Source organism: Pholcus phalangioides, unplaced genomic scaffold (assembly GCF_987345545.1).
Source record: "Pholcus phalangioides strain wild (caught in Gottingen) unplaced genomic scaffold, Ppha-v1.0 ptg000015l_1, whole genome shotgun sequence".
NCBI lineage: Eukaryota > Metazoa > Arthropoda > Arachnida > Araneae > Pholcidae > Pholcus > Pholcus phalangioides.
Window position 1 is genome coordinate 89,087,430 of NW_028301608.1, and position 11,944 is coordinate 89,099,373.

The window sequence follows — 11,944 nt, forward strand, 5'->3', positions numbered from 1 at the left end:
AACATTCTGCGGTAGCCATCCACTTTTCTGGTCGACTTGGAACCGTCTATCTTCAATAACGTGTACACGTTTTCGTCAGAACATTTATGACGAAAACTCCGAGATGGTTTCACACTCATGGAAATTCTGAACGTCCTTTAGTACGGCTATTTGACGATGCACATACTTCTTGAATGCACGCAGGAAACGAAATTACGTTCATGTTGATTGAAACACATTCAATCATGAAATTGCTTCTACAGAGACGAAAGATAATTTACTCGAGCACTCCAATCTTATTTCTGAGACACTTTTCTCGTTTTTGTGGTTTTCATTTCCTATATTACGTACAACAGAGAAAAGAGCATCGTAATCTCTCGTATCTACATCATTACTAGAATAAAAAACCGTGTCTTTGTGATATATTACAAAACTTTTCCATTAATAATTCCTTGAAAGTCATATTTTTATGTTATACAGGAAAGAAATTCATATTTCAGCTGACTTTTTAGAAATAAGTCTTTGACTCCACTTGTTATTTCCATACTCTCTTATGTATTTATTATTGTTTTTATTTTAGTGTGATGTAATTATTGTTTCATTTTACATGGGACGGTTGTAATACTTGTTGTGATAATGCTCAATAAAACTCATTCCATGATGAGGGAAAAATTCATAACTGTAACTTTAAATGATTGCCTTTGTAAATTAGTGTTAAAATGTTTCATGCATATGCATGTATTTACATACTTTGCACGATACTCACGTTACATACATACATATTGATAATCTGAATAAACACCCAAAAAAGGGATTCCTATCTCTACAGAGAGAATCCATAATATATTTTATAGTATATGAATTTTTTTATATTCATGCTGTTTCATTACGAATTCAACGTTATCTCATACTGCCATTCCTATTTATTTTTCGAAGAAAATTGCGCAACGTAAATTTTCATGCATGTCTTGATATTGTGAAAAATTTGTCTCTTCAAAACTGTTGGTTCGCGTGAAAGTGATGCTGTGAATAAATTTTAGAAATTAATACGGTAACCCCGTCACGCGCAAATGAACGGAAAACTGCTGTGACATTATGCGTGTTATTTTACGAAGGTTTTGACAGCTAGCTGATGCGAAGATAAATCCAGGAAAGAAAATTCAACTGGCCTTGCGGGAATCGAACCCATGTCTTCTTACTTGATGGGTGAGCGCACTGCACTGCGAAGATAACGAATCCTCTTTCCTTACAGCTCGTGTACGCTGAACGGGGCAGTGCACGGACAGCGAGACTCAGACCTAACTCAGGCCTATACGAAATGATGTCACTTTCCGCTACTAAAAACTAAGGCTTAGTTAAAAAAAGGATAGGCTTAAGTACAGGGTGGGCAAAAAGTCCGTCGAAACTTTAAAAAATGAATAAAAACCGGAAAAATAACCGAAATAAAAAACGGTTTGTGGTTAGCATCGCTAGGTGACGGGAATTTTTTGACAGGAAAAGCCCCCCCCTCAAAAAACAGCCGATAGGTGACGCTGGTACGAGCGACTTTGGTGGAAACATGCGTTATTTCTTACGATTCGGATAAATATGTTTTGAACGAGTCAAATAGAAGTCGATATTCTTTGATAGATAAAGTTGGTCATTAAATATTCCGCGATACTCAGCTGACATTTTGATGCTGTAACATCGCTATCGCTGACCATAAATTAACCTAATAGAGCAGTTTCAAGTCGTAACACTCCTTACACGGCGAAGCCTGTGACTTGTAGAAAAACTGTTTTAGTACAATATTGTACAATGACATTTTTGACCTTGCAGTGTACATGACTTCCCTCATTTTGAGTTTCTTTTTGTTTTCTGTACGATATAGTAAACAAAATTATATATTTTTTTTGTCTTTTTCCTTGAGATAAGATTTGTGTGAATCGCAACACGTGTTGGTAGGAAATACCGATATCAATTGCAATCTCGGAACCAATGTGTTTCTGAAATAAAAACTCGCACGTCATGTGAAGAAATTACAGTCAATCTGTTCCGTCCAGTGTTTCGTTGTCCTGCGTCAAATTCTTCTTATAACCATGAGAGTTCTGCAACTTATAACGTTGGTTTCTGGTAAATATTATTGATTTTCGTCCTTACTATTCGATCGAAATAGATTTGGTCCTCTGAGGTTCATTCCTTAGTTGGAATTTGTCTTGCTGAAGTTCACAAAAGTCCACCTTCATTTTTTAATTAAAAAATAATAATAGATAAAGGCACAAGATCAAGTGTGTGAATTCGCCATTTAAATTTCGTTACAGTGTAATATGTCCGGTCTGGTACATATACGTCAACACGTATTCACATAAATAGGGTTGTCGTTTTTCAGCACGTCGCAAGCGGGGGAGTGAGATCTTAGTCCAGCCTTGTCTGACTGAAATTCTACGTTTGTTCTTTAGAAAATATAAGCTGGGTGGGAGTAATCGAGGAGCTATCCATGGCTTAAATGGGGAATGACAACCATAAATTTATAACCGGGAAAACTATTTTAGTTTTCTCTGGCTTATTGCTATTGGGTATATGGCAACCATACTTTCATTGGGGGCTTTTTTCCCTAATGAAAATATGGTATCCCCAGTTTTTGGTATTTTTCTCTTTTCTTTTACCGCTTTCATTATTTTTTTCCAGTCACCTTATTGGGCTTTTTGCCTGTTGTGCTTGTGATTTCGTATTTGTACTCGAAAGATGCGTGTTCAGCCCTTTCATTCCTTGTACGCAAAAACGGGAGGGGGAGGGGCTGTTGCTTTTACTCACTTTGAATATTACTTTTTATCATGGAGTTCGGCCCTGACTTTAAGGGTTTTGTGTGTGTTATAGCTGAAGTTTAGGCAGGACCCACTGAGGAGGGAAATATATATATATATATCTGTAGCGAGAAAAACCAACCCCCTACGTTTGTTAGTGCTGGGTCTGAAAGGGTTAACTCGAGATGGGGGTTTTTCAACGCATGTCCCACCGGCCACATTTGGTCCTCGGAGCATTTTCTCGTGGCCCGGCGATCATTTTCAGAAAATGGCTGAAAATATTGAGAAACGATTAATTCTAGCATTAATGAAAGAAATACTTTCGGAATTTTCGAAACAAATAATTTGAGAGTTTAATGCGAAAATAATAATTTTTATAAATCAATGAGAGAAATAATTTCCTAATTTCTGATAGAAATTATTTCACAATCAACAAAATAATAATTGCACAATTATTGAAAGAAATTATTTTTCAAGATTTATATAGAGAAGGAAAATAATTTTTCAGAATTACCGAAATAAGAAATTACAGAATCATTTGTAGTGATTTCAGATTAAAGTCAATCTCACAATTAATTAATTTAATCAGTAACTAATCAAATCTTTTTCAGAATTAGGGGAAAAAATTATTTCAGAACCAATCAAAATTGATAACTAATATAAGAAATAATTCCAGAATAAATAAATGTCTCCAATTATTTTTGTAATTGCTTTGCTAGGGCTCCATTAGACACTTCCATTAAGATATCACTAAATTACATGAGTCGGTGACCCGCGGGAGTGGGAAGTTTCAATTAACCCTCGGTGGCTCGAAGGTTGAAGACTCCGGGGTTAACCGTTCAGCGGCAATAAAGAAATATCTCGCCTAATTTGTTGCCTTTGCTCCAGAAATTCCAAAATATGTATGTAGAAATGTCCTTCCCACTTGTTAGTACAACCCCGGTCTCCCGTTTGGTAAAAGAGTCCTCCACGCCTAAGCTATGGAAACAGAATATTTCTCCCTTGGAGAGCGTATATACATATGTACGTTGAAAATCCCCGTGGAGGAAGAGATGAATTTTCTTCCTTGTAATCATTATCATCATCATAATCACCAAAATATAACCATTTCTGCGTACATGTCGCCATCTGGTGGCCTACGGGAGCCATTCAACACATATATACGCTCCAAGGGAGAAATATTCTACCTGTTTCCATAGCTTATGGGTAGAGCACTCGTCCGGCAAATGAGGGACCGGGGCTCGCGTCCCCATGGAAGCAGAGATGAACTTTTTTCTTGTAATCATCATCAGCTTTTGTTCAAAGTTTGACGACAGGATGGAGACGGTGATCAGGAACCTATAAATACTATAAATTCGTAATAGAAAAAAAATCGAGTATTTCCTATTCCCTGTATTTTATTACTATTATTCTCGGGGTTGCGGGCAGCACTATAACAATCATTACACAGAAACAAGCTACACGTTAGGTTCACAACACATACACGCACATTTTCCAGCATGGCCCAGGTCTTCTTTGATCACCTGCTGAAACCTCTTCATTGAGACAGAACGTCGGGTCATGGTCTCATGAGAAGGAGGATGTGTCAATGGGAAAGCACTTATAAGCAGAACGAATTCAGAAAAAAATATTCTTGCAGCAAAATGGCATTTTACGGAGAATTTAGTGACTTTGTCTGTGACAGTTATAAATGCAGATCCGTGAAATTTTAAAAACGGCTTAAAGAGTTGATACAGCTATTTCCGTTACATTACAGCTATTCAGAAATGCAGCAGGCTCGATAAAGTAACCGGGTTCACGTTAAAAGATTTATCTCGTTTATGAAGTCGATATGCTTTCTGAATGTTATGACGAGTTGAACTTCGAAAAATATATGTATCACTCTCTTCACCGGGAACCGAACTCAGAACCGCTCTTACAGACCAGGCAAGCGCACAGACCATCATACCACAGAGAGACGATCCCCTTTCCCCTTAAAACATGCACAGGAGCTTGTTTTCCTGAGTAGGCATACAGCCTCTCTTAACTTCGGCTAATGTCGTCCAGGTGGCGGCAGAAGAGATGGATGATGTTTTTTGTTCAGCCAAGATACATGAATTTTGAGGGGAAAAGGAATCGTCTCTGGTATAATGGTCAGTGCGCTTGACCGGTATGCATTACGACACTTTTTTCTAAGTTCACCTGGGCGTAATGTCCTATTGATTTCACGTATCTTGGCCGAACAAAAATAAATATACGGCACGGTGGCTGTCTTTGATGGTTTTGATCATTTGTTCTTATTTTTGCAACAGCGGCTGCCTTTGCTTTCGCTGCATCAGCTTCGGAAGAATGCAATGCGATGACTGTATATGACGCATGTAAGGACTTACCAGGTGTGAAATTCGACGAGGATGTGATATGGCCGCAGACATTGGAGGAATACCGAGCGGAGTGTGGGTGAGAGAATCTCTCTCTCTCTCTCTCTCTCTCTTCTTCTTCTTCTTCTTTCTTTTTTTTTCGCCCCCCCCCTCACAACTGAAAGTATATACTTTTATTCATCAAAATAAAAATTGTGTTTAGCCTTAAAATAAAAGTGAAATATTATTGGAGAATACGGGGTACCATAAATTCGTAGATAGTTCAAAATTCATAAATATTAAAGGAATTGGTATATTTGAATGTGGTTTGTAAAGAAGTTATTCTCACAAATGCGGATTATTTTTTTTTTGGTGCAGAAAAAATTAGTTCACATTTTTGTCGACAGAGGACGCCGCACGAAAGCAGAAGTGGATGAACTTGAACCTTTCTTCAATCTCTTTTGTGTCCGAAACATTCGTAAAGCTTCAGCCAGCAGTTCGTGGCGCAAGTAAAACAACCTTCACCAGTATATCTGAGAGTACGGGGTGGGGGTGGGGCACTGCTATAAAGCTTTGCTATATATAGCTTTTTTCCGATACAACCCTTGCCTCAATTGAGATAACGGAAGTAAATTGGTTTGAATCGCTCCGGGGTTGCGAGCGGTTCTATCTATTTATCTAACTTCACTAGTAATACTTTATCGATCAATGCCACAGTGAAAACCTTATGCTAGTGCCAGTAACAGAAAAATTCAGAAATGAGCTGTTAATCAGGCACTTTGCATTTTAGAGGACTCTGATTTTCATATGCCCAGTGATTTGTTTTAGTGCAGCGTTCTCTATCGACGAAAATTTAACTTCTTATAATATATCTCTTCTTCGTGAGAATAGCTTTTCCTGAAACCGCATTCACGTTTACCGATTTCTTCTGTTTTTATAAATTTTTATACTCTTTAGGAATTTATGGGACACTTTATATAAGAAAACACATTGATGATTGAAATTTTTTAGATACTTTTTACTTGTTAAAATGACTAACTCTAAGGAGAATTGATAGGTTACTTTCCTTTCGATTGTTAAAACCGTATATAAATGTCAAGTCATTTCTGGTAGACGCAGCTGCTTGTTAGAATCTCGGAGAATTTTATTATTTGAGTAATGTTATATATTTTGCAAAAGTACAGAATGGGGGCCAATAACATAACATGGGATAAAATGCATCAGAATTTCGGCATACGTTATAAATTCTTTTTTTCCGGAGCGACATTGCACTTAGAAAAATGTTTGTAATTAAACTTGAAAAATGTAAACAATAAGCGCGTCTGCTACATACGAACGAATGTAATCAATTTGCATAATGGTTGTTTTTTTTTTCAAGTTTTATCAAAAATCTTTACAAAACATTTATAGTGTAATTCCGGCTTTAAATAATATGCCGCTTTTAAATGAAGCAATTTAGACGCGATTTCGCTAAGAGAGTGAGAATTTCAAAGTGTGAGTATGATGACATGGGTACTTATAGTTATTTACAGGGTGTCCCATAAATTCGCAAACAGTTTAAAAATTCGTAAAAATTGAAGGAATCGGTATATTTGAATGCGTTTTGCTAAAAACAGTTATTGTCATGAAAGGGGGGAATTGTTTTTAGTACAGAAAAAAAAACTGTACAAATTTATGTCGAGAGAAGGCGCTGCACGAAAGCAAATCACTGGATATTTGCATCCTACTGGATATTTGAGTCCTACAAAATGCAAGGTGTACGATTAACAACTCATTTCTAAATTTTCCTGTTACTAACGCAGCTCTTCGAGACCGTCGATCCCTTTGGAAAAGAGCGCAAACCACCCCAAGATGGTCTCTCTGAGTGGTCAGCGGTCATGTCTGTCTATCTGTTACTAGTGCTAATAATGTAACAGCATCACAAAAATTTATGTAAGCACATTGTTACACAATGTTACATTGTGTTGTTGATATTGGTGGATAAAGCACTATATTGGTGAAGTTTTGCTTCACCTCAGGCCAGGAATTGTCGGTTGAAGCTTTAAGAACGTTTCCGACACGGAAGAGATTGAAGAAAGGTTCTGTGAAGGAATTTTTTGATTTGCTTCCGTGCAGCGTCCTATATCGACAAAAATTCGAACTGAATTTTATTTCTGTACCAAACAATTCCCCTTGAGCCCCGTTTACATGGGAAATAGAAAAAGCGGGTTTAAAACCACTTCAAGAATTTTCACCAACGACTGCTCTCCATTTCTTTCCTTACGAAGGAAAAAAGTCGTCAAGGGAACTCCCAATGCTACCGCAATATTGCACATGTAAACGAGACTTTAGTGACAGTAACGTTTTCACACAAACCGCATTCAAATTTACCAATTTCTTCAATTTTCACATTTTTTTTAATTATTCATGAATTTATGGTGCACCCTGTAGCATATCGATGTTACATTTTTTAATATACTAGTATATATTTATTGCATTATAATACGTGCACTAATTTTCAATCAATTATGTCATTGATCTAGAAAAATACGGCCATTCTATAGTTGCGTCGAAAAAGAAGCACTTTCGTGCATTGCGCGAACAAAGGCAAATATAGCAGTGAAAGGAATGTATAAGACGTCAAAATTTGTCGTTGAGGCCTGTCGGGAAAACAGCGACAGTGAAAAGGGTAAGCAATTTCATTGATGAACTAATATTTAATCCCACTGGATACCAACTTCTTGCAATCAGATTGTGAATTGTTTTGATTGTGAAATGATGCCCCTCAATTCAACACTAATCCGTCACCGCACTTGCTAAAAAAAAACTGTATTTAGACTTATTTAGCCACATCTAACCCTTATTTAATCGCATTTAACCAACATCTATCCATATTTAGCCATTTTTGTTACTTCTTATTAGCAGCTTTTGTACGAAATACTAAGTGCAATACAAATTGTTTGGAAAGTTGTAAAATGCTGCAACGAAAATCATCACCACAGAGGAGTTTGTACCCTTAGTTTTTCCAATTGAATATCTGCTGTCTGGGTTGCAAGAACAAGCACTTTTCTGAACAGAACTATTGTTTGATTCTACCCCTAATGACTTTAATTGAGATGACGTTTTTAATACTTTTATGTGGATAATTATTTAATATGTTTAAAAAAAAGCTATAAAAATTGTGCATTTGAAATAACGGATATTGAACAGTTCATTTTATTTGATGATTAATTAACACTGTAATTTGAAAAAGAGGGTTAACATTTAAATAGTGTTCTTCTTCTTCAAAAAAAAGTTAGATTGTATATCAGTATTATTGTTTATTGTGTGTTATTTGAGTGTTATTGTTTTTGTACACTTTCTCTCAAGGTTGACGAGAAAATTGTGTCATTGGAGTTTCTGTTTATGATCCATGGAAGGATTATATCCCTTTCGGTCAAATAGTGTTTCTTTTGTGGTTTTCATTTGTCTTTCCGTCTTGTATGTTTTTTGCGATGTTTTATTCAATAATAAATATAAAGTAATAATCTCTTCTTCCTTTGGGGTTATTTGCGTCGCGATATCTACGCGGTGTTTTTACCCAAGAATGTTTTCGAAGTAATGTTGTTGTTCTGTTTCCATGTGTTCCTGACAGGCCTTGACACGGAAGGTTATGGGATACTCTTCAGGAGTGGCGGCGTGTTTACCTCAGGCTAAATTTTAATTAGCCAGACCATTGACCAAATTTGACTTTTATAAAAAATTTTCATACACAATACTTACATTTATTTTCATTCACACAGACACGCTATATATAAACTCAGTACATACACTTTCACACTTCTTCATAGGCCTTCCTGGCTAGTCAATATGTCGACAGTCAACCGCTGAGGGCTGGAACTTGGCTATAACTTTAATTCTGGTTTTGTCGGCGACTTGATGGACAATATTTTCCTAATAAATCTACGGGAAATAGATTAATTCTTTGTCAGAGTCACCCATTACTTTTAAAGTAGGGGGATGGGGTTATAAAATATGACAATATAAAAGATCGCTTCAAGCATTTGATGGGCTCTACAGATTACACACTTTGTATACAATATAAAGAGTGTATTTTCAATTTAGATGGATGTTGGAAGGGAATTTTCATTATTATGTTTTAGCTCATCTTATCCTCTCTGTAGATGAATGGGGATGAAGAATTTTATAAACTTTTAAACTGATCAAAATTTTGAATCCAATATTCTTCAACCAGATCTTTCGCTTTTTTTCCTGCAGTATATTCCTCTGATCTAGTAGTTCCTCTGATTGCCCGAGAGAACCAAAAAAAAAAAGCCTGTTTTATCTTCCAATCATTGCGTGATATAAGCAGTTTTTCCATCTCTTCATTGATTGAAGGTTCATTCTCGTCAGAAATCTCCATTTTTCTGACAGACACCTTACATCCACAATCTCTTTCTCTTGCAAGTAAGTTGTTCCAAGAACGCCATAAAACGCCGTGCTTTAAGGTTTATACGTATGAAGAATTCTCTTCTACCTTTTTCTTTATCTGCAAAGCCATGCAGTCTTCTCCATGCTCGACACATATTTTATGATCTATCGATATATATATGATATGATTCAATGTGATATTATTATATTTAGTCTATGGCTCCTACCAAGCGTACTTCATTCCCTAACCTACTCTCTCTCTCTCTCTCTCTCTCTGATCACTTCTGTTCCCAAATTTTTAACACTTATTATAACGGTGAATTCACGCTCTGATGTTAAAAGTATTCTATCGTTTTTTTTAAGCGCAACACTGGCGTGATATTGCAACCTGTCTGGGACAAGATTCTTCCATACACACATCCCACGTCCCGTTCTTACTTTATCCCTGCCCCCTTCATCAACAGATCCTTATCTATTATGCTATGTTGTAACCATATGACCCATGTTTCCCGGTGCAGAGTAAGCATTTACCTAATATTCGACTATTAACTCATCTTTAACTCATCCATTAACTCATCTCAGGCAAAAGGAAAGGAAAGAAGATCTAATCCGAACATAATTTCTTCTCCCTCGTTTTAAATATGAGACAGAGGATTAGGCAACTTTCTACAGCTGAAAAAGGAGTTTTACATTTCAGGTCAAACGAGGTTTGTCTGAGATCTCAGTCACCCAGTTGGGATGCAATAAATTCCACACAAAAAATTATATTTTCAGTGGATGCACAACGATATAAATTTCTGGAAAAAATAAACAGTTGAAAATTAACTTAAACAACATGAACAAACAACAACGCAACAAAATGTTTAATGTCTAATGACGTGGGAAAATCCACGCGCTCACATTCGCAATATAGAGTGTCGAACACAACAGAAATGCAGACACAACAGAGAGATCATGGGATGTATCGAGGATGGAACTAAGGACTATTCTGTGACTCCACTTTAATGAAATTTGAAAGAGTAAAAGAGAGAGAGAAAAAAAAAGAGAAACTATAAAACAATGAAATTTAAACGAACTTCTTCAGTCAAACCTTGGTTTACGAACATAATTCGTTTCTCAAGTCGGTTTGTAAACCGAAATAATTTTTCCCATGGAGAATCAATACAAAAGGAATTAATCCGTTCATGTGACTCCGAAGATTTCTAGTGTGAACTTTTACAACAGCTTGTGGTTATCGTCAAACCGACACGGAAAAAATTACCATAATTTCAAAAAGATGAAATGCAAACGGAATGAAAACGATACCAGAACAAAGTCTGCTTTCGTGAATACGTATCATCTATAATCTCAGCGCCAAAGCCCTCAAAATATTCGTTTGCAACACTATCTGGCAACAAAATATATTCCAAACCAAATTGATGGTTTCTGTGGGTCACTCGCCACTGAGCTTTGTAAATAAAACTATACAATGTGGGATGATAAAATATTAATATTTCCAGAAGTTACTGTCTGTCAGTTCTATATCAGATAGTATTGCAAAATGTATTTGAAAAATTACTTTTATCCAGAGCTTCGTGTGTAAAGTTTGAAGTGACCTGCTGATTCATGGGCTGAATAAGAGGAGTCGTATTTGTGGTCGCGGAAATTTTACTTCGATGAAATACATATTCTTCAACTAAATTCTGTCAAAAAAATTGTAATCTCAGACCTTTAAAGTATATCTCCTTTAGGATTGAAGTCATTTTGAATGTTCTTAAACTGAATCATTTTTTGATGTTCGTAAGTCGAATTGTTCGCAAACCATGACGTTCGTAAACAGATGCTTGACTGTAATTTGAAAGAAATAATAGTAGTTTTATTTATTCGTACATATTTTATTTATTTTTTTCAGCTGGCTTAGAACTATCGAAATGTTACAGCACCCATTATAAGCAAATTAATGACTACTGTGGAGTCCCTCTAGTTATCAATGAATCTGATTCAAAGTTCGTGATCAAAAACAAGTGCAAGTGAGTCGGTCCTTGAGGATATTTGATTTTTATTTCATTTCATCAATAAGTGTTGGATTGACATTCATACATAAATGTTTCAAAATGGCGTGGATTATTTCTGAATGTTATGATTTCATGTTTCAAAATTTTTTTAGTTTTTGAAGTTTTTCCCTCCCGTTCTTCAATTCTATGTTATTCGCAGACATAACAAGGAGATCATGGAATGTATTGAGGATGAAACTAAGGACTATTGCGGAAAGGTCTCCAGCAAGTTCATAAAACGTTACATGAAATACGGAAAGTTGGATTACAGATGCATCAAGGATTGAGACGACATGGTCATGAAAGAACACCCTCCACTGTAGGGAGACGCTTCTGACATTCAACTATAGAAATCTTTTTAGTTTATAGTGCTGATTATCAACTGCAAAATTTTAAATGGTCAATAAATAGGTTTTTTTACTAA

The 11,944-nt window shown here is 36.1% G+C and overlaps 1 protein-coding gene across 1 annotated transcript; it reads left to right on the forward strand.

Annotated features, from left to right (window-relative positions):
• Positions 1-1,975: 1,975 nt before the first annotated feature.
• On the forward strand, positions 1,976-11,944 carry LOC149076982 (uncharacterized). Its single transcript, XM_089244715.1, has 5 exons — positions 1,976-2,091; positions 5,054-5,198; positions 7,621-7,766; positions 11,379-11,496; positions 11,681-11,944. The coding sequence occupies exons 1-5, from the start codon at positions 2,058-2,060 to the stop codon at positions 11,805-11,807; spliced, it is 570 nt and encodes a 189-aa protein (XP_089100841.1). The 5' UTR covers positions 1,976-2,057; the 3' UTR covers positions 11,808-11,944.